At 37.6% G+C, this 19,579-nt stretch overlaps 1 protein-coding gene across 2 annotated transcripts in view; it reads left to right on the top strand.

Annotated features, from left to right (window-relative positions):
* The window catches only part of sipa1l1 (signal-induced proliferation-associated 1 like 1), a 69,237-nt gene that overhangs the window by 24,751 nt on the left and 24,907 nt on the right, over positions 1 to 19,579 (top strand). For both annotated transcript variants that reach the window (XM_055054547.1, XM_055054546.1), the window contains exons 3-9: positions 11,359 to 11,517; positions 11,712 to 13,263; positions 13,873 to 14,095; positions 14,979 to 15,109; positions 16,344 to 16,532; positions 18,613 to 18,787; positions 19,366 to 19,469. In XM_055054547.1, coding sequence (XP_054910522.1) covers positions 11,842 to 13,263; positions 13,873 to 14,095; positions 14,979 to 15,109; positions 16,344 to 16,532; positions 18,613 to 18,787; positions 19,366 to 19,469 — 2,244 coding nt within the window. In that variant the 5' untranslated portion in view covers positions 11,359 to 11,517; positions 11,712 to 11,841. The remainder of the gene's footprint in view (positions 1 to 11,358; positions 11,518 to 11,711; positions 13,264 to 13,872; positions 14,096 to 14,978; positions 15,110 to 16,343; positions 16,533 to 18,612; positions 18,788 to 19,365; positions 19,470 to 19,579) is intronic.

The raw sequence follows: 19,579 nt of genomic DNA, 5'->3' as shown, positions 1-19,579 counted from the left end.
TTTAGAAAAGGCAGAAGCTGTAAATAGAAAAATACAACATGTAACATTTGTAAAAAAAAAAAAAAAAGAGCAACTTAAAGTTGAAAGCAAAGATAAACACTGAATCAATGCACACATGTTTCTCAGTGAAAACGGGATGTGTTAAGAAAACAGAAGAGTAGTGCTAAGATACCGTAACACTTGAGCTGATTATTTTAGTAGTCTTGGAAATTCACACATACCCAGAGTTAATTCTTTGAGGCTGACTGGCTCACCGGTGCCCTATTCGACTTGTGACTTCCTCAGAGGAAGCAGGAAGTGGCTTAGATGTGTTTCCTGTTGGAATGTGAGACAACTTCCTTGGCAAAAGTACATGCTGGCACACTACACATTATATTTATGTCTTTGTCGTAGAGACTCTTTCAGAGTGTCTTCATCACTTTTTAAAATTTGTCCTCTTCATTTATTCTTAGAAACACCTTTTGCAGGTGGTATGATGATTGGGATTATTTTAATAAGACACAAGAGGGTGATACTCTGACTCCTTCAGATGTTTGATTAGCATAATGTATTGCTCAGTGTGTGTTAACATGCACAACTTTATGTGATGAGCCAAAACAAGTAAAATTTGTTAGGTTAGTTTTCCACTGCACATATTATCGGACTATGAATATGCTTGGAAAACACTTCACATTCAGTTTAGTGTTGCACAGATACCTTTCGTTTATTTTTCTTAAATTATTTTTCTTATTTATACTGTGAGTATAAATAATGGCTGCTGGCATTAAACTTGCCCACATAAGAATGTCTTCTTGCAGTCACCGGAAGATCGATTTGTGTGTTTAAATTTTTTTACCTTGCTTTGTAATTGTTGAATTAGTTTTCAGTTTTTACTTTTAAGACCCATCCTGTGTTCAATTAAGGCTGCAAGATGCCAATATTCAATGTTTAACTTAAGACAACAAAGTCTGGAAATGTTTATTTTATGTTCCGTCTTGCACATTTTGCTGCTTATTGTCCTCTTTGCACAGAAGACTGATCTGCTTTCGCTCTCAATCCTTCTCCCTCTGCTCATACTGCAGCCCTGTTCCAGCTCACTGTTGCCCACGCAGTGCTGTGCCATTTTGGAAATCTGCAGCTCTCTTATAATGGCAATAATCAATGGTTTTCTCTCTGCAGTTTATCCAGTTACATTTCCTTTAAGGATTTGGACTAAAATGCATCCTAAATTGGCAATTACAAATAAATAAGGAGTAAAGCATTATCTGAGTATTGTCAGTATAATCGAGTTGAGAATGACAGACATGATGAAGTGAGGCAGTTTTTTGTCTTGGAAAACAAGCAATTATCTGTATTTCGGTGTGTGTCTCTCCTGTTGTCTTGCCTCATTTCTGAGGAGTTATGCAACATTTTGCAGCATGTTAGTGGATTTAGATTCTAAAGTATAAAGTTCTTCTATGGCAAAATATTTGCTTGTACATGTTAGATTTCTCTATACAATGTGTTTTACTTATTTAAAACAATTCAGTATATTTATTTTTTTAATTGACTGCATACAAGTGGAACTAACATTTTTTTATTTATGGATCAAAGTGTTTTTTTTTCTCCATAATTATTTATCACTTCCTCATCCTTTTTTCTGCACATATAACATCCCTTCAAAAAAACAAAACAAAAAACAGCCCCCGTTCTGTTTGAATCTTTCTCTCTCTGCAGCGCATCAGCCTCCAGCCACCATGTTAATTACACCAGTTCCTTTTCTCTGTTATTCACCACTCTGCTATTTCTGTCATCGTGACTGCTGTGCCTGCTTTTGCTACATCGCAGCTATTTGCTTAGGTCTACAGCGGTTGTTGAAATGGGGAGCGGGCGTGCACTTCTGTCCAATTTATAACAAATGGTTGTTTAGCGTCATCTGATTGGCACAGATTAGAGGGTTCTTAGTGGTGGTGCGGAGGCAGCTTTCGAAGATCAGGAGGCTTCAGTGATGCTTTCTGAGTAAAACACTCTGCCATTTGTCTATATTATTTTAATAACACTTTTTGTTATGAATGGATTGAGAGGAAAAGGGAGGGTCAACATTTTTGACTAAAGCCAAGTAACTACATTTTTAATGGGCATAAAAGTTTTATATTGAATATTTTTGCTCTTAGAAGCCATAATTCTTTATCATAGTGTGAGAGTTTCATCATGAATCATTTATATTTTAGATTAGAATCCTGGGTAGTCATACACTCTTATTAAAATTTTGAAAAGTTGAAATGCCATGTAATTTTCTTGGTAACTTAAAAAATAGTTTGAACCCAAAGTTTCTTCTAAGCTATGTTGTAAGAAGTGAAAAGTCACATTCAGCTCAAAAGTGGAGATGACGTGCAAAAACGAGATAAGATTTTAACATTTTCAAGAAACCATAGAATTCCCCTTTTTCACAATTTGAATAAAAAAAAATTTACAAATCAAAACTGTGTTTATCGTTGCCTGGCCATTGCCTATGATTCAAGTCTTACTTTACATCTCACTATTGATCGAAGCAACTCTTTATTTATGTTATTTCATAATTTTAAAAAATATGCAGGAAAAAAAAAAGCAGAATTGTAATTATTAGACATGTAGTCTCTCTTTTAATTGTTTTTTGTTTTAACTATTTTGCCCTACTGTGTGGTTAAGGCATGAGGAGGTGTGCAGATAAAAAAAATTATCAACAGACCTAGACAAATTAAAACTGATACTGTAGATTTTTCATTGGGGATCTGCGTTGTGACTGAAAACTTCAGATCATGTAACACCCGATAAATACCGGCTCTCACACGTTGGAGGAGGCATTCTGTTGCCCACAATGAGACCAAAGGAGATTGTGACTCAGTTTACAAATTGCTATGTAGCTACTGTAAAGTACCTTTGTGGGAAATAAGTGGAGCACAATGTTTCACATTTTAAGTTTGTTTAAATGTCAATTAACAGTACCTTAACATGAACTGTGAGACCCATATAAAACAGACCAACATAGTTGTATTAAGTTGGGCTCAGAGTATTTGCTTCCTGTAGTTCTAAAACTCCCAGTTACACTTCAAAATTCAGCAATTTTTTTTATCCTCAGTTGTCTTTGTTTATATAATAAACTGCAGACAGATTAAAAGTAGATGCATAGCTGCCTGTCTATCACAGTAAGTTTCACACAAAGTGTTGCCGGTAGTGTGGTTTTAGTTTTATCCAGCTACACGACAAGCCTCTGTTATGTGGGAGTTGGAGCAAAGTTTACACTGCTTCACTTTTGTGTCACCAAATATATTTCAGTCATATCGAGCCTGGATGATATAACCGTAAAATATTCTTCACGGTATTGAGTAGTGAAATTACAGTAAGAGATATTATGCAGCTTTGGTGCGATCCATTCAGCTTTGGTTCTCTGAGGCTGGTACAAAAATTTATGTTTCGGTGTAAATAAACTGATTATGTATATCACTGCATCGTAGAGTTACAATATCTGATTGAGACATAATTTAGTGCGCCTCCTGTTCAATTCATTCCCTCAGTAATTTGGTAAAATGTCACAAAACCAATCCAAAATAACTGGCTGAAGTCCTGCTGTCCCTTGTAACAGTTTCCTTTTGAATTGCTTCTGCTACAGTGTGTGGAACATTTACTAAGTGTGACTTCTATTCTTGTTGTAACAACTTTCATATAAAAAAGTTATGGCACATTTTCTGATTTTGAAAAAAAAAAGACGTTATACAAAAAAAGAAAAGAAAATCAGAGAGAGTTATTTCATATGTTAAAAAATAAGATTTGGGTATAAATGCCTAAATTGCAATGTAACCTTTGTTATGCCAACTGTTTGAATTTTAGGGATCAAAATCTATGAACATACACAATTGTTTTTCTTTTTATTTAGACAAGAAATCCAGACACCTTCAAAAAAGGCACATCACTTTTAAACTCATTCATTTAAGTTTTTTTTTTAAATACCTCTAAAACTAACATGTATATGTCAGTATTTATAAAATAAGAGGAATAGGTCTTGATACACCACAAGCAACAATAAAAGCGATTCAATTGTAAAATGGATTTTGAAAAATGACTCACAAACGGAAATGAGATGTTGCATATTTGTGAGTCAGAGCTTCAAAAACATCTGTTGGCTAATGAGACAGTTAAAAGCTGCTGCTGAAATGGAGGTGTGATGCAAAGTGGACATATGGACTGATGGCTCTAGTGCAAAGCACATCCTGCCCCTAACCACTACAAGCTGCTGTTTAAAATATGCAAAGAGAAATCTTGATGCAATGATAATAAATGTTTTATTACTTATATAAAGCAGTTTTGTGAGTTTACATTTACTGCCTTTCAAAGACACTGCTTACAAAGACACACAAACACCTCTCCTCACTTAAATCTTTGCTTTATTTCTCCTGCCATTACTTCCATAAGTTTGTATTAGCAGACGTGAAAACAATATCCACTATTTCACATTTGAAGTAAAAAGACACCTGCCAAATTCAGAGCTCTCAACCCCCCTCACATCTCACTGAGGTATATCATGGACCCCACCTCACTGTCAAAGTCTGCAGAGGAAAGAAAGGAAAAACAGCAAATCATGTTTTTTTTTTTCACACAATTATAATTTCTCTTTGGAAGTCTTTGAGCTGAAACCACAACCTGCTACCTGCCAATTTTCAAAGAGAATTAGGTTTGAGTTTTTTTTTATTAATTTTTCTTAAAATTGTATTGTTTTTTTTCTTCTCTATACTTGTTTTCCCCCATTGTGTCTTTGCTTCTTTATGCTCTCAAATGTCTGTCTTTTAAATGAGTTCGAATTTAGAAACACAAGAACATAGCTTTTACATTAAAGGGCAATAAGAATATATTACTTTTCCCTTCAACATTTTGCTCATAATACCATATATAATTGTTTGCGATGTGTATTTGAACCTGTGTTTTTGAAAACAGTTATATATACCAAGGCATTGTTTTTGTATTGTAATGTATTTAAAGTTAGAGGATTGTCTGCTTCTGGAAAACTTTACAACTGTTCCACATTTTTACTTAAACGGTCATGTTCTCAATGATGATGCCTCAATTGGCTGAAAATCTTATTTTTATTGCAAAAGTATATTTTAATATTGAGAAAAATGTTGCTGTGGTCTAATGGTGACCTTTAGAGATAATGAGAAAATCATAGTTTGTCACATTTACAGCTAGTAGGGAAAACTTTGGGCAAATATCTCGTGGATTTTTGCATACCATTGTATTTATACTGCAGAAATTAAGAGGTTTGATGTGTGGTACTGGTTTGTTCATAATATAGGATTTTTCCCCCCAACCATAGATTTAATTTACCCAAATTAGCAGTTGCTTTAAAATATTAATTTAGATAATTTTCTTCAGTGAATGTGGGGGTTTTGTAGCCATTTCCATTCTGTTGGGCAGCAAAAGTTTCACTATTAAAGTGATTTCTGATGTCTGTCTCCTGAGTATTGTTTGATAACACTTAAAGATGATTATTTAATGAAATGCTTTTTTATTTGCTGCATGTGGTTGGGATGGGGAAGAAAGGTTAAACTTTTTTTCCCCTCTTTTATTTCCCTTAGATTTTGTGTAACAAAAAAGAATGAACACAGAATCTAAAACCATGTGTGTTTATATTTTGCTGAAAGGGTTGGTATGTACTTTTATATTACTAAACTAAGTTTGAAAGTGACTCAAATAGTTGATGCTTCCTCTTCCACACTGACTCATACTTTAAACCAACTGAAACCTGAGATCCACTAATACTGCAGTCTGGGATGGATGACTTGGTGAGAAGCAGTAATGAGATGCAACATTTGTCATTAACTGGGTCCCTTGTGTCATTGCTGTGTGAGACGGAGAGAGAGGTATTCACTAACTGTCAGAGCCATATCCTAGATTGTCCTTGCTTTGCTTTTCTAAGTGCATAGTGGTTTTTACACCTTTTTGTAAAAAGTCTTGTCTCTACAGTTAAAATCAGACACGTTTTGACACTAGCTCTTCCTGTATCCTGAAAGACTTGGTTGCTTGGCAAGGTCAGAAAATATTTTTGTTATGAAATTGTGAAAGCCATTGAGACATAATGCAACAGGTTTTGTCAGCATTGATGCAAACATGATGTGACTTGACTTGACTCACCGGTCTGTGTGGTAATGTCTGAGTGGAGAAACAGGTGTATAATTGTCAGAGATTTAGCAACAAAAACAATTTTTAGTTTTAGTTTTGAACTTTTCTTTTAATTCAGATACCTCTAGTGCTGTCATTTTATGCTTTGTTCTGTGATTAGAAGGTGTAGATCCTTAAGTACAGGTTATGGAGAACCATCCATTTTGATCACAATACATGCTGATTTAAGCCACGAAGACTTCGTTTTGGTGTCTGCTGTCTGGAAATTTAAAGAGAATACCTTGAGGTAATAGACAATGCCAGTGCTTCAGTCCTAAGTTTCTTATGTCTTATATTTGTATATGCAAATATGTATGTGTATGGATTCTGATCACCTTGTGCTCTATTTTATGTTCGTCTTTTCAAAAGCGTTTGTGGCTGGTCCTTTTCAGCTCTCGACTGCAGCCTCTGTCAGTCGGTCTGTAATTTTCAGGTGCGCATGACTCACTGTGCACTGGAGCAGATTTATAGTCACACAGTGTTGGGCACTGGCACACCTGTTCTTGACAGCAAACCTGCCAGCAAGAGTGATTTAGAAAAAAAGTGATTTAGAAAAAAAGATCATTTGCTAATATGTGACTTTAATTTGAATCACAATGTTGACAGTAGAGAGACAACTCTGATTACTAGTTTAGCGGTAAAAGTTTCCATAAATACCTGAGGTACCAGATGATATTATTTAATAGAATTGGGTTTTGTAAAACTGGATCTTGTCAAAGAGGTTGACAGGGTTGAAAATTGAAGAAATTATTCAATGAATTAAAGCATTTAGGCTTTATTTCTGGTGACATTGTCAGTTATATGGACATAGTGGTGGGCACATTTATTTTAATATGCTAATAGTGGAGCTAATTTTTGTTTCGGTCTTTAGCATTTTTTTGCTAAGGTTGCTGTGTTATTGACACATGGTGGACATCAATGGGGTTTAAATGTATTGCTTCAGCATTACTTTTCAATAAATACCATGTTGGTGTAGCATTTTAGTATTAGTGGAACTAATGATTATGATTGGTGTTGTGCGATTAGTGCAGCTAACATTAGTTGGCAGTGCCCACCACTGTGTGGAAATATAGAAAACCTAATCGTCCTTGTTTTCAAACCATTTTTTGTTTTCTTTTGCTTTATTTCTTTCATGCATTATTTATGAGATCATGGCTGACTAAATACTCATTCAATTAATTACAATAACTGTCCCAGTGAAACACACCGTCTCTGTGAAAGGACAAAAGTCTTATAAGGTTTGATTCCATAGATTCCCCTCTTTACCTTTTTATTTAATGTATCATAGTGGAACTGTTTTTGTCATCTGAAAATACTCTCTTGGGTGTCATTGCAACACTTCTAATGTGCTGCAGCCGTTTTTCTCATTGTCTTATGCCCTATTATCTGAGAGAAGCATGGACGTTATTGTGTTGACATTTTACAGTAACAGACATTCACAATAGCAGTTAGCTGCATTGAGCATCGTTGCTGCATATTTACCTCATACATCGACCTTATTTAGGCATTGCTAAAGGTTACAGAGTGTCTGGCAGTGTAATTGGCCCTCAGTGGATGCAGGAAGGGAAGCAGTGCCAGGCTCGTTTGTTTCTTTCCTTACATATAATATACTCTACTATCCACCCACTTTGTTCTTTAACTTATTTTTGCCTTGTTTCCTCTTTCTCTCCAGCGCTCATTAGAAGTACTAGCCAATCATCAGTGGCGGGGGAAACAGAGAGGCTGCTCTGCAGGTGTTATTTGGAGCACACTGTTCGAGTTTTAGTTCAGACATATGGATTCAGTGCAATATATTTACTTGAAGCACACCTCTATGCAGCACATTGATCTACTTCAGTTTTGTGACAAGATATATCAAAAAAGCAAGTGTGCATGGTGGGACAGTTGTCATCATTGTTTCCTATCTATGTGGAGCTGCATGTTCTCTATGGGCTGCGGTTTCCTCCCACACCCCTGAAACATCGTCTGTTAACTAAACTGGAACCTCTAAATTGCTCTTAGGCAGATATTTAAAATGTGTATGCGGTTGCTTGTCCTGTTGTGTCTCCATTGCCCTGTGATGGGCAGGTGACATGTCCAGGATGTGTTCCAGTGCAATGGGTGATTCAAAATAAACAGCAGGATGCAACACTGAGCAGGAGGTGTTCCATCAGATGCATGATTTTAGGGGGAAATAAATTTACCTCACTTGGTAAGAGTAATAATCAGAATCAAACTAAGTGGTATTAGCCTCACGTAGGTTCGTTGCATGAGTTTTTGGATTACTGTGGTTAAGCTAGCCAATCGTAGTAAGAATTCTGAGACTACAAGAGAAACTAGGACTCATTATGACATACTTGATAGAGCCTCTGCATCCCAGTTTTGTCTTTAATGACAGAAGTTTTTTTTTATCTTCACAACACGAAACAAATGATCTTGCACTGAGTGATGCACAATGGCAGTTGTTTAAGAACTATAGTATTGTTTATTGCAGCTTGCATTTTTTCATGTTCTTATTGAAAGTGCAGCTCTACCATATGTGTTACCATATTTTTGCCCAGCTTGGACCAAGGTCATCTATTCATGCAGTTGTGCTTTTCATAATGCCCTTCAAGCTTCAATGGAAGTAATTTTCTTACCACCAAATATAGTTGTTTATTTTCACAGTTGTACATAGAGTACAAAAACTTACCGGAGTAGAAAAGCATAATTATCTAGAAAAAGCATGAAACCTTTTTAGGATAAGAAAAATGTCTGGCTATAAGCGGCTCTACAAATAGAAATGACTAATTCCAGCATGCCACCTTCTGTGCGCACGCAAATGTTTTGCATTTGAATTTCTCATAGTTACACTTCACTGTTTAAAGCTAGACTGGCTTACAGGTTACAAAAGAGTAAAAGAGACACTGTAAAATAATGAGCAGTGAGTTTCAAAGCTGCAGAGTGGTATGACCGTTCCGAATTGATAGGATTGCTCACCCTCAGTATAAAAGAAAAAAAAGAGTTGTCCAACTCTTTTTTTCCAGGCTTCGTACCCAAGGTCTCAAGCACAATGCTAAAGTAATTTAGATTTTGATTTAATGTTTCTAAATCTTTGTGATTGTCTTTTTTAGTTCAGTCTCTCCCTTTCATGGTTTGAGACCATGGGTGCCCAACTCCAGTCCTCAATAGCTACTGAGGTTGTAACAATTCTTGAGGACTGGACTTGAGCACCATTGCACTGACTGGACATTATATCTGTTCAGATACACCACAAATTATATATTTAAGTTCAGACTTTTCTTAAATGGCAAGCTATATTGCCTTAGGAATTAAAACCATGTCATTTGCATCATGGAAATTGCTGGAATAAAAATCTCTCAACATTGAACCTTCTGGTATTCACTGGGATTAGGAAACAGACTTGGGACCCTCTTGCCCTTGACTATATAATTATACCTTTACCATTTTAATCAGCTCAGTTGCATTCATTTACTTTTATTTGTGGAAAGTCTTGCTCTATGGTTATCTGAATAAACCTGAAAAATGTTTGGACAAGCTGTTGAAAATAAAGTTCACTTATAAATACGTAATTTCTTCATCCTTCCTCTGAGTTGGCTTTTAAATTTCACTGATGCAGATAGGGTAACTTTGAGACTTCCTACTGTACAAACTTGTACACTAAAGCAGAGTTTACCCCAGTGTATTATAAGCCTGGCGGGTCACCAGGCTTTACTTACGTCCCCACTGGGCTAAGCATTGCTTGCTTGTTTATTTAGGTTTTTTAATGTTTGCCTTTTTTAAGACTTCATAGTTGGTGCTTAGGTATTGTTAATGTCTTCCAATAACGTATAATTACCTTGTGATATTTTCAGATTTTTTGTCAACTTGAAAAAAAATGTTTTTGTCTAGAAATTATGGTGGGCCATTGGATTACTGCCTTAGCATCCCTCCCACTGCTGTTTGCAAGTTTTCTGGAGAAAACCCTGCTAAAAGAGTTTAATTAAAAGATTAAAGTAACATTTTAAATTGAATTCATTTTTTACTTCAACATTGTCCAACCATTGGCCAGGGCATAACACACTGAATAAGTCTGGTTTCTTTGCTTCTCTAACATCAGTTTGCTCTCAGAATGTTTGGCCAGCTCTGCTGTTTATTTAACTTCACAGTTTGTCAGATAACTGGAAACGGTTATCTCCTCATTTTATGTTGATGTAACTGTAGTCTTTCCTGTCCTACCAAACAGCATTCCATCCATCGCCTTAATCCTGTTCAGAGTTGTTGGTGGGTGGAGGGCTCTGGAGTGTAACCCTGCAGTTACTGGGCGAGATGAAGATGCAGGAGGGGGAAACACCCTTAGCAGGTTCCAGGCAAGTTGTCATGGGAAAATATTCCAGAGAATCTAAAGCAAGCTGATTTTAATGGTTGTTACGTTAGGAAGAATACCAGAAATGTGAAATACTACATTTGTATTTGGGAAACATTATGAAGATTTATGGTACATTTTGTAGGCAAGTGAAAGCATGGACCATGTTTTCTAGAGTAATAATAACACATTAGTGATACTGCAAATAAATGCTTTCAAATGTGAACTTGATGGGTTTTCTATTAAGGAAAGAATTCAGTATCTCTCTTCACCTTTTCTCTTTCACATTCACACAAGCAACACTGAAAAACATGGTCTTTGCAAGACCGCTTATCTCCATGGTGACTCAAAAGATTGTTCTGGAATGGAGAGGTGTTGCAGTATTATGGACAAGCCAGTTGGAAAAGCGGACAGTCTGGCACCCTGAAGCTGCATCAATGTCTGCGGGAAGAAAAACATGTCACATTGTTTTGACTGGCTTAATGAGCTGCACACCGTTTTGCTATGTCCGTGAACATTTTTTGTATTTCATTCCGCTCCTAAGGTTTTCTAAATGTTCATTAGCAGTGACTTTCTAATTGACTTATGGCTTGATTTTGACATTATGTAAAGTGGGGAAAGAGTGATGTTATTGAATATTAAAATTTGGTAAAATTAATAAAACCTACATGCGTCTTTTAAACATGTTGAGGATTTTTTTTCATTAATCTGCTGAAAATACTGAACTTTTTCTATTAAACCACTATTTTTGTAACCAGACAGACTCCATTGTGCTTTTTAAATTTTTTTTAATTTAAAGATGTTAGAGTTTGAGGTATAAATGTAATTTTGCAGTATGTGATAGTGATATTAACTTAAGTTTTCTCTGTTTTCTTTGTGCTCAGGCTCTCTGCAACACTGTTCTGAGTCGTTACGTTCCAGTTTTTCCGTTGAGGCGACCTAACTTCTCCTCTCGCATAAATCCAGAGCAGATGGCTTTTTGAAGACTGCAGCTGTAAAATACAGTCCACACATTAGTTTCTTCATACTGGAGGTTTTTTAAGGTAAAATAGCCTGATCTTCTTGGAGTAAAAACCCCCAAATATTTCACCTTCTGAAATTTGTGCCTTGTGAACAAACATGTTATCTCTAGCAGTTCAGAATGTTTGATATTCTGCTATTTTTGTTTTTCTTATAAAAATTACAAATGTTATACATTGACTTGTTTATCTTTCTATTTGTTTTTCTCTTTCTTCAGAACCAGATGTGAATCTCCCTCTGCTCTTCATTCACTGGGCATTATGTTGACCCAAATCTAACCCCATTCACAATCCATCTTAACCTTTCCCTCCCACCTCCTTTCCCCACATCCTTCCCCATTCTTTGTCATGACTAGTCTGAAGCGCTCTCAGACGGAGCGGTCGGTTGGGGGCTCTGTGCCGGCAACTGATGAGTTCTACACACGGCGCCTCCGACTGCCCAATGGAGGAGCACCGCCACCTCGAAGCGAGAGTGCACATATCTCCTCTGCATCAACCACTGGCACCAACCCTGGTGTCCCCAAGATGGGGGTCAGAGCTCGTGTGGCCGACTGGCCCCCAAGGAAAGATGGCGGTGGAGGTGGTGTTTGGCATATCACGGTGGAAACGGACTCGCCTAGCTCTACGAACACCACCAGCTCCTCAGGATCAGGAAGTGGAGACAGAGAACGAATCCTGGGCGGCGGAGGTGGCGGTGGAGGAGGAAGTGGAGGATTGAGTGGGAGTGGTAGTGGAGAAAGAGGAGGGGGGAATGTGTCAGCTGTCACAGCCCACAGCAATTTGTCAGCGAAGTTAGGACACCTGATAAGCCCACAAGACTCATCAATGCTGCGCAACATCCAGAATACACTAAAGAACAAGATGCATAGCAAAGGAAAGGACAATCGCTTCCTGTCACCTGATGGTTACCTGGGTTCTCCACGGAAAGGGATGAGACGGATCCGCCAGCGCAGTAACAGTGATATAACCATCAGTGAACTGGATGGAGAGGGCAATGAGGGCTGGTCCTTCTCTGGATGGACGCCCATGCACCGTGAATACGGCAGCACTTCTTCAATAGACAAACACGGCGTGTCGGGAGAGAGCTTCTTTGACATGCTGAAGGGATACCAGTCCTCCGAAGCCCCTGATCAGAGAAGCCCAGCTCCAGAAAGACTGTCAGAACTCCTTACTGTGGCTCCCATAAAACAGGCCGCCCTGGATCTGCCCGATGGTCCAGCTCGTGGCAGTCCCGCGAGCCGACTGAAAGAGCGCGAAAAACACTTGAAGAGAAGGTCGAAGTCAGAGACGGGTGGAGAGTCTATCTTCCGGAAGCTACGCAGCGTAAAGGTGGAGGGCGACACATCGAGGGCCGGCTCAGATGCTGAAGATGGCGGGAAAGGGGATGAAAGTGGCCCACCTCCTAAGCCATGGGTGTGCCAAAAAGGCTTCGCTCATTTTGATATCCAGTCTCTACTGTTTGACCTCAATGAGGCGATCCAAAACCGTCAATGTGGCTCCAAACGCAAGAACACCACAACCGGTGCCTCAGCTGCTGCTGCTGCTTCAGCCTCTGCCACTTCCTCGCTTTCCTCCAATCAGAGTGGAACCTATGGCTCCCCTTGTGGCTCACAGGAGGAGCTGAGCAAGGAGGGGATTGGAGGAGGACACGGTGCCAACCCCGCATTGGACCCTGGGGATGATAAGAGCAATGACTTGGTTCTCAGTTGCCCTTGTTTCAGGAATGAGATTGGTGGAGAGGGGGAGAGGAACATTTCTCCTGCTAAACAGGTATTTTGAGTTCAAGAAAACATATGTATAAATAAGATTCACATTTATGTATTTGTTGAAAGGGCCACGATGTTATAATACAATGGTATGAGATAGTCTGTAAAATAAATAAAAATAAAAAATTGACCTCATCTGCCTTTTCCCAGTGCTAACACCCAGTCACAACCAGGAGGAGGGTTTCAGTATCGTTAATCAATTTCTTGCTCTCTGCTATGCTCCAGCTTCTTCCTGACATCGGAGCCTGCCATGAATACTCAGGCTGGTTAGCATAGCGATTAAAATATGAACAACATTAATATTTTCTGAGACCGTGAGTTGCTTGTCCACAATTAGCACATTGAGCAGCACATACACAAGCCTGACTGACAGCACTAAGACCTTCAACCTGGCTCTGTTTGGTGGGTTTTGACTGGGAGCTCTGCATTTCTTCTGACAGTAATAGCAGCACTGGGAGAAGGGAGAGGAACGTGAGCTTTTTACAGATTATCTCTCATATTACACTGTCACAACATAGTGACAGTTTTAATAAATATGTAGAGCACATATATTTAATAAAAATGACAGCTTTAGGATCGCTTGCTTCACTTTTCTTTGTAATCGGTCTTCCAGCAGGGCAGCATTGGTAGCGGTGGGAGCTCCAGCAGTTCTTCTGGCAGTACGGAGGAAGGACCGCTGGATGCCACTCTCACAACCCATTTCACCAATGCTGGAGTGGCCGTGTTGGAGGCTGCTAAAGATGGCCCAAGTCAACATGCTGACAGGTCCAAGAGATACATTGTGGAACATGTTGACCTTGGTGCCTATTACTACAGAAAGTATTTCTATCTTAGAGGTAAGAGAATTGGACGATTATCGTTGGATTAAATGTCTTACAAATTTTTGTTATTCAATGATGCATTTTAAGGTTTTTTTTAAACAATCTCATGGCTTATTCTTGTACAATATTTAACTGTTTTCTGATCAAAAGTGATGGAAATAATTTAAAATGGTACTTAACTGGATTTTCAGAATAGTTCAAAATAGTTTAAGTAAATAAAAGTATTTGGGTGATTTTAAATAAATGGTGATAAGGAAGAAACATGATTCATTTACATCTGTTTAGTTGTTACAATACGATCTCACAAAAGGATCAGGAATCTTAATTATCAAAAGTTCAGTAATTTGGGCATAAAATTGCTCACCTTGTTGAACAGATTTTATTGTGATCTTTGTTGTTTGCCAGTCCTTAAGTACATTCAAATTTAAACGTTGATCTTGACCCTGCAGTAGTGAAGCTTGGTTTCCTACTAAGAAGGAAGCATCTGCTCTTAATTTGACAAAACTTGAACAAACTTTGATGAAATTAGCTTTTTCCAACAGATTAACGATCCATAACATGCCAAGAGGCTTTAGAATGGATGAAGCATTAAGCCACAACTTTATTGATTCTTAAAATTAAAAATATGCAAAGTTGAAAACATTCATGTCCATGATGAAGAAGTGTATATAAACTTCTTCCCGGCACAGAATGACTTTTTGAAAATCTTTTTCTCATTGCATTTTCTTTGGGAAATATCCCTTTACAGGCCATTGTTTTGAAAGTAGCATATTTAACTTGTAACTAACCTTGTTGCCATTTTATTTCTATTGCTATTTATTTTCTTTAGCCTTTTTTTTTGTGATCCATTCATTAACACACCTATCACAAATAGCATTACTCTCAATCTAAACCTTAGAGCACTGGAACTATCTGGGGGTGGATGAGAACTTGGGCCCAGTGGCGGTGAGCCTGAGGAGGGAGAAGCTGGAGGAACACAAAGAGCACGGCCAGCAGTATAATTACAGGGTCATCTTCAGGACGAGCGAGGTAAAACAACATCGAAATAAAAACTCCTCATATGTGTTGGATATGTATAGTGTGTGTTCACTGCTCATTATGCTGAATTATGTGTTTCCATTTGAGCTTTCCATTCATCTAGATTTACTGTATTAATAGCCATGAATGTTCATGCTTTTAACTGTGTCAATACTTAGTACACTCTGTTCTGAGTGAAGCTACAGAGAAGCCATTATGAGTTCAGATTGTGTAGGAGTTAACACACAGGATCTTCACCCAGCAGGGGTTCGATGTAAAAGCTTCAGCTCACGGTTGTCAGCTCAAGATTCCTCCGCCTCTGCTGAGCCACCGCCTCAACTCCATGCATATTTGATCTGACTTTTTTTCAAATGTTTTCTTTCAGTTGAGTCTTTGAGTTCTCAATTACCATTTTCAGTGAGTCTCTTCTAAATCTCTCTAGTTAGTGTTAAAGAACCATGTGCTCATCCCCTGAGCTAAACGCCCACCCAGGATCTTTGTCAAACTTCATCACTGAAGGACTGAGCTGTGCCATTTTGCACCCAAAAAGTTTAAATTTAGACCAGAAGAATTCAAACATCAAAAGTAAAGCACAGTTCTTGGATTAAAGTATAACTTGAGTAATTGGCTTGGGAGTCCCATTAGTATGACGCATAACAAAGTGTGATATTTTTCTGTCTTTCAACTCTGCATCCCTCTATCCATTATAATTGCTGTTTTTTAAGATTGGAAAACTTTCCAGGTTTAAAAGTACATGTGAATATACAGGGGAGTGAGTGGGATGCTCTGGTTTTGAAGACGGTTTTGTGCATCGGGGGCCACTGTCCTTTACTACTGTCCATTGCTCTTGAGTTAAGAGCATTTCTCCTCTTCACTTTATATAAAACTGAGTGTGTTTACACCACCACAGTCACTACCAAACATAAAACACAGACGCTGTTAAGTGCCTGGAGACAGCTAGAGACTGCCAGCTCTGTTTACTTGCTCATGATGGACACTCAGGCCTTGGACTTTTCTACAGTCTTCCTGATTTATTTATGGAAGTCCTTCTTTAGTCTGTCTCACCCTGAAACCTAAGAGACTTCACTGTTAAAACCTACACCTTCTTTCCTTTCTTTCTTTAGCTAACCCATCTCTGTATTTTTCTAAATCAATCACCAGAGTACATTTACCTGGCATTATAAACCCATTCAAGTAAAACACACTACCAAACTGTTCTCTTTTTTTTTTTTCTTTTCATCTCTAGCTTACCACTCTGCGCGGATCCATCCTTGAAGATGCTGTGCCATCGACAGCGAAGCACGGTCTTGCTCGTGGTCTTCCTCTCAAAGAAGTACTGGAATATCTTGTTCCTGAGCTCAATGTGCACTGCCTGCGTCTGGCACTCAACACGCCTAAGGTCACTGATCAGCTGATGAAGCTGGATGAGCAGGGGGTAAGAAGACACAATGAGCAAATTTATTCTCAGATAAGCTGGGCTGCATTCATTTTCTTGATTATGTCTCTTGATTGTGTATCTTTGATTGCCACTATCAGCTTACTAAAATGGAAGGATCCTTTACACTTCCTGTTCTAATGACAATGTTTTAAAAACATCATTCAGACAAAAAATGTACTTTAGAAAATCTTTTCCAATTTACAGTGATGGAGATTAATATAAGTAGTCCAAACCTATATCCACACCCCCACCAAAACGTGCACAGGACTCAAAATCACTGTCAACATGACAGAGCAGAAATACATAACAATGCTACAAGTGTAAATAATAACACTTTTACATATGGACACCCACCTGCTTGGAGGTTTTTAAGAAAGTGTTAAACTAATTCTTGATCATTTCTATTAAAAGACAAGCTACTTTCCACTATGAATTAATGCCAAACTAGAACCTTCTGCACTGGACTCAAAACCAGAGTTGAGTAATAACGAGTTACATTTACGTGAGTGACTTTTTGGGAAAAAATCACTTCGAGAAGTATCGATACTATGCTTTACTTTTTACTTTTCCTTGAGTAATTTATTTATTAAGTATTGCTACTCACTTGATTAAAATGTCTGGATACTCCACCCACTGGGTACAACTTCAGTGAGTGAAGAACAATCTCGTGTTAAGCAAAAATTCACCAGACACAAATGTAGTTGTTGTTAAAGTTTCATAAGTTTGATATTAAAAGAAATTGATTTGAGGAGGAACGTTTTTTGTTTTTTTTCATTTTGTTATTTCGTAGTTATATTATCGATATTATTTTTTAATTTAGTCTTTAAAATGCAAAAATTTCACATATCTTTATATTTTGGTCCATCTGATGTAATTTTTAAATATTACATGAATGATATTTTAATTACTCAGTACTAGAGTAGACTTTTTACCAAATACCCTTTGACTCCTGTAAATTTCTTGGACAGCTACTTTTTATATGAGTAAAGATTTTTTTGAAGTAGTGTTGCTCTAACTTGAGTAAAAACATTTGGATACTCCTCCCAGTTGTGCACAATGATAAATTTCTGTTTTGATTTGATCACAGTCTATAGTTTCAGCTTCAGTGACATTTAGCACATGTTTAGCACATGTTTTTGTTGAACAAAGAACAAAGAATGACTTTCCTCCCAAAATAGTTGACATTAAGATGGCATGTCATGGTTGACTCCATGACCCCAAGCTGCAACTTTGTTGTAGTTTTCAAACCGTGAACTTTGGAAATGTTCATCTATATTGATGACAAGATAAACATAGGTCAACGTACAATCTAGTGGCTTTTAGTCAAGAGAAATGGGCTTCCATCTTGTCTATTAATACTTGTGAGAACAGGAAGTAATTTACTACTAATTAAATGTTTATAATCTACAGATAAAAAAAGTATAAATTGAAACATTGCATTGACTATTACTTTTAAGATGTAAAGATGATGCTTAATGTGGATTTCTTTTGCGCTCACTGATTAAATGAATCTGGAAAAGGTTTTATTTTTAAGTGTGAGGTGTAAGCTACTGCTGTAAAGTAAGTGTGAAGGGTGCTATGTATTCACCAACAGAACTTTGAGAGCCATCCACACACACAGTAGTATGCGCAAACAAATCTTGTTTTGAGTTCATGAATCATTTCTGGTGTAGGGAGATATTTTCCCTCTTCATACAGGAGATGGCTCTTATTTATTATTCCCTCCTTTTAACTGTATCATTTCTGTGACCTGTTTTGTGGAATTTACTCTGTGAAACTGTGCTTGTCGTCGGAAATCTCGCATTGCAACCTTAAAAAAAAAAGGAAAACACAAAACAAGCTTTTTGATGCTCACGATGCTCACCCTCCCTGGTGCAATCATCAGAAGTTGAAATCTCTGAAAATGTCAGCATAATTTCTTGGGAAAAAATAGCACCACCACCACAACAGTACAACTCAAGGTTGTTTTTGAAATGGCAACACAAGTTATGACTAAAATGTCAACAAGGGGACTTTGACTTGACTTCTACAAGGTAATGTTGCGTTCTCTGCTTCTTCATTTGTATTCTCTATACAGCTGAGTTTCCAGCGGAAGGTGGGGGTGATGTACTGCATGGCAGGCCAGAGCAGCGAAGAAGAGATGTACAATAACGAAGCAGCCGGTCCTGCTTTGGAAGAGTTCCTCCATCTGTTGGGTGAGCGGGTTAGGCTCAAAGGTTTCAACAAGTATCGAGCTCAACTGGACACAAAAAGTAAGTATATGTGTGGCTATAACAAAAAAATAACCTTTAGGTTTAGCTGTCCACCAAGCGAATAATGGATTATGGATTCAGGTAGTCAGTTATTTCTAAAGCATGTTTATGACTGTAAAGAGTTTTCACTAAATAATACAGTAATTGTTAACGGAGGGATTTTTATTTTTCCAAAAGCAAAACTTCAACACGGAACTTGGAACTTCAATCAAGTGAAAATTAACAAAACAGCCAAACAACTTAACACTTTGAAATTTATCTGGAAAATTTTATTTAGGGAAACGTAAATGTGCTAAACTGGTCTGGAAGTTCCAGGAATACTGGGCTGAAACTCATAAAGCATTAGTTATTATTATTATTATTTTTTTTAAGTGTTTGCAGGAATTAAGTGATTTAGCCAAAAGGGGCTTTTAAATGACATATAAATGTGATGCTGTGAAACTGAAGGAAAATCAATAGAATGTGGAGTTTTGTTATCAATGACAAGTATTTCCTTGGTGTGAGAGCCAAACACTGCTCCATTGAATTTTCATCATTTTTCCAAATGAGAAATTAACCCTCTCTTGTGTCTTCCTCAGCTGATTCTACAGGCACCCACTCCTTGTATACGACTTACAAGGACTATGAGATCATGTTCCATGTGTCAACCATGCTGCCCTACACACCCAACAATAAGCAACAGGTATGAAAAACGAAAATTAATAGAAAGTGTTAGATAACAGCCTTTGTATATATCAAAGCTATAAAAGTGGACATTTGTAGGAGATATCTGCAAAATCCTAGTGGATTAAG

Source organism: Poeciliopsis prolifica, unplaced genomic scaffold, assembly GCF_027474105.1.
Source record: "Poeciliopsis prolifica strain line A6 unplaced genomic scaffold, Auburn_PproV2 SCAFFOLD039, whole genome shotgun sequence".
NCBI lineage: Eukaryota > Metazoa > Chordata > Actinopteri > Cyprinodontiformes > Poeciliidae > Poeciliopsis > Poeciliopsis prolifica.
Note: the sequence above shows the minus strand (reverse complement) of the source record. Positions and strands in the feature narration are given on the sequence as shown.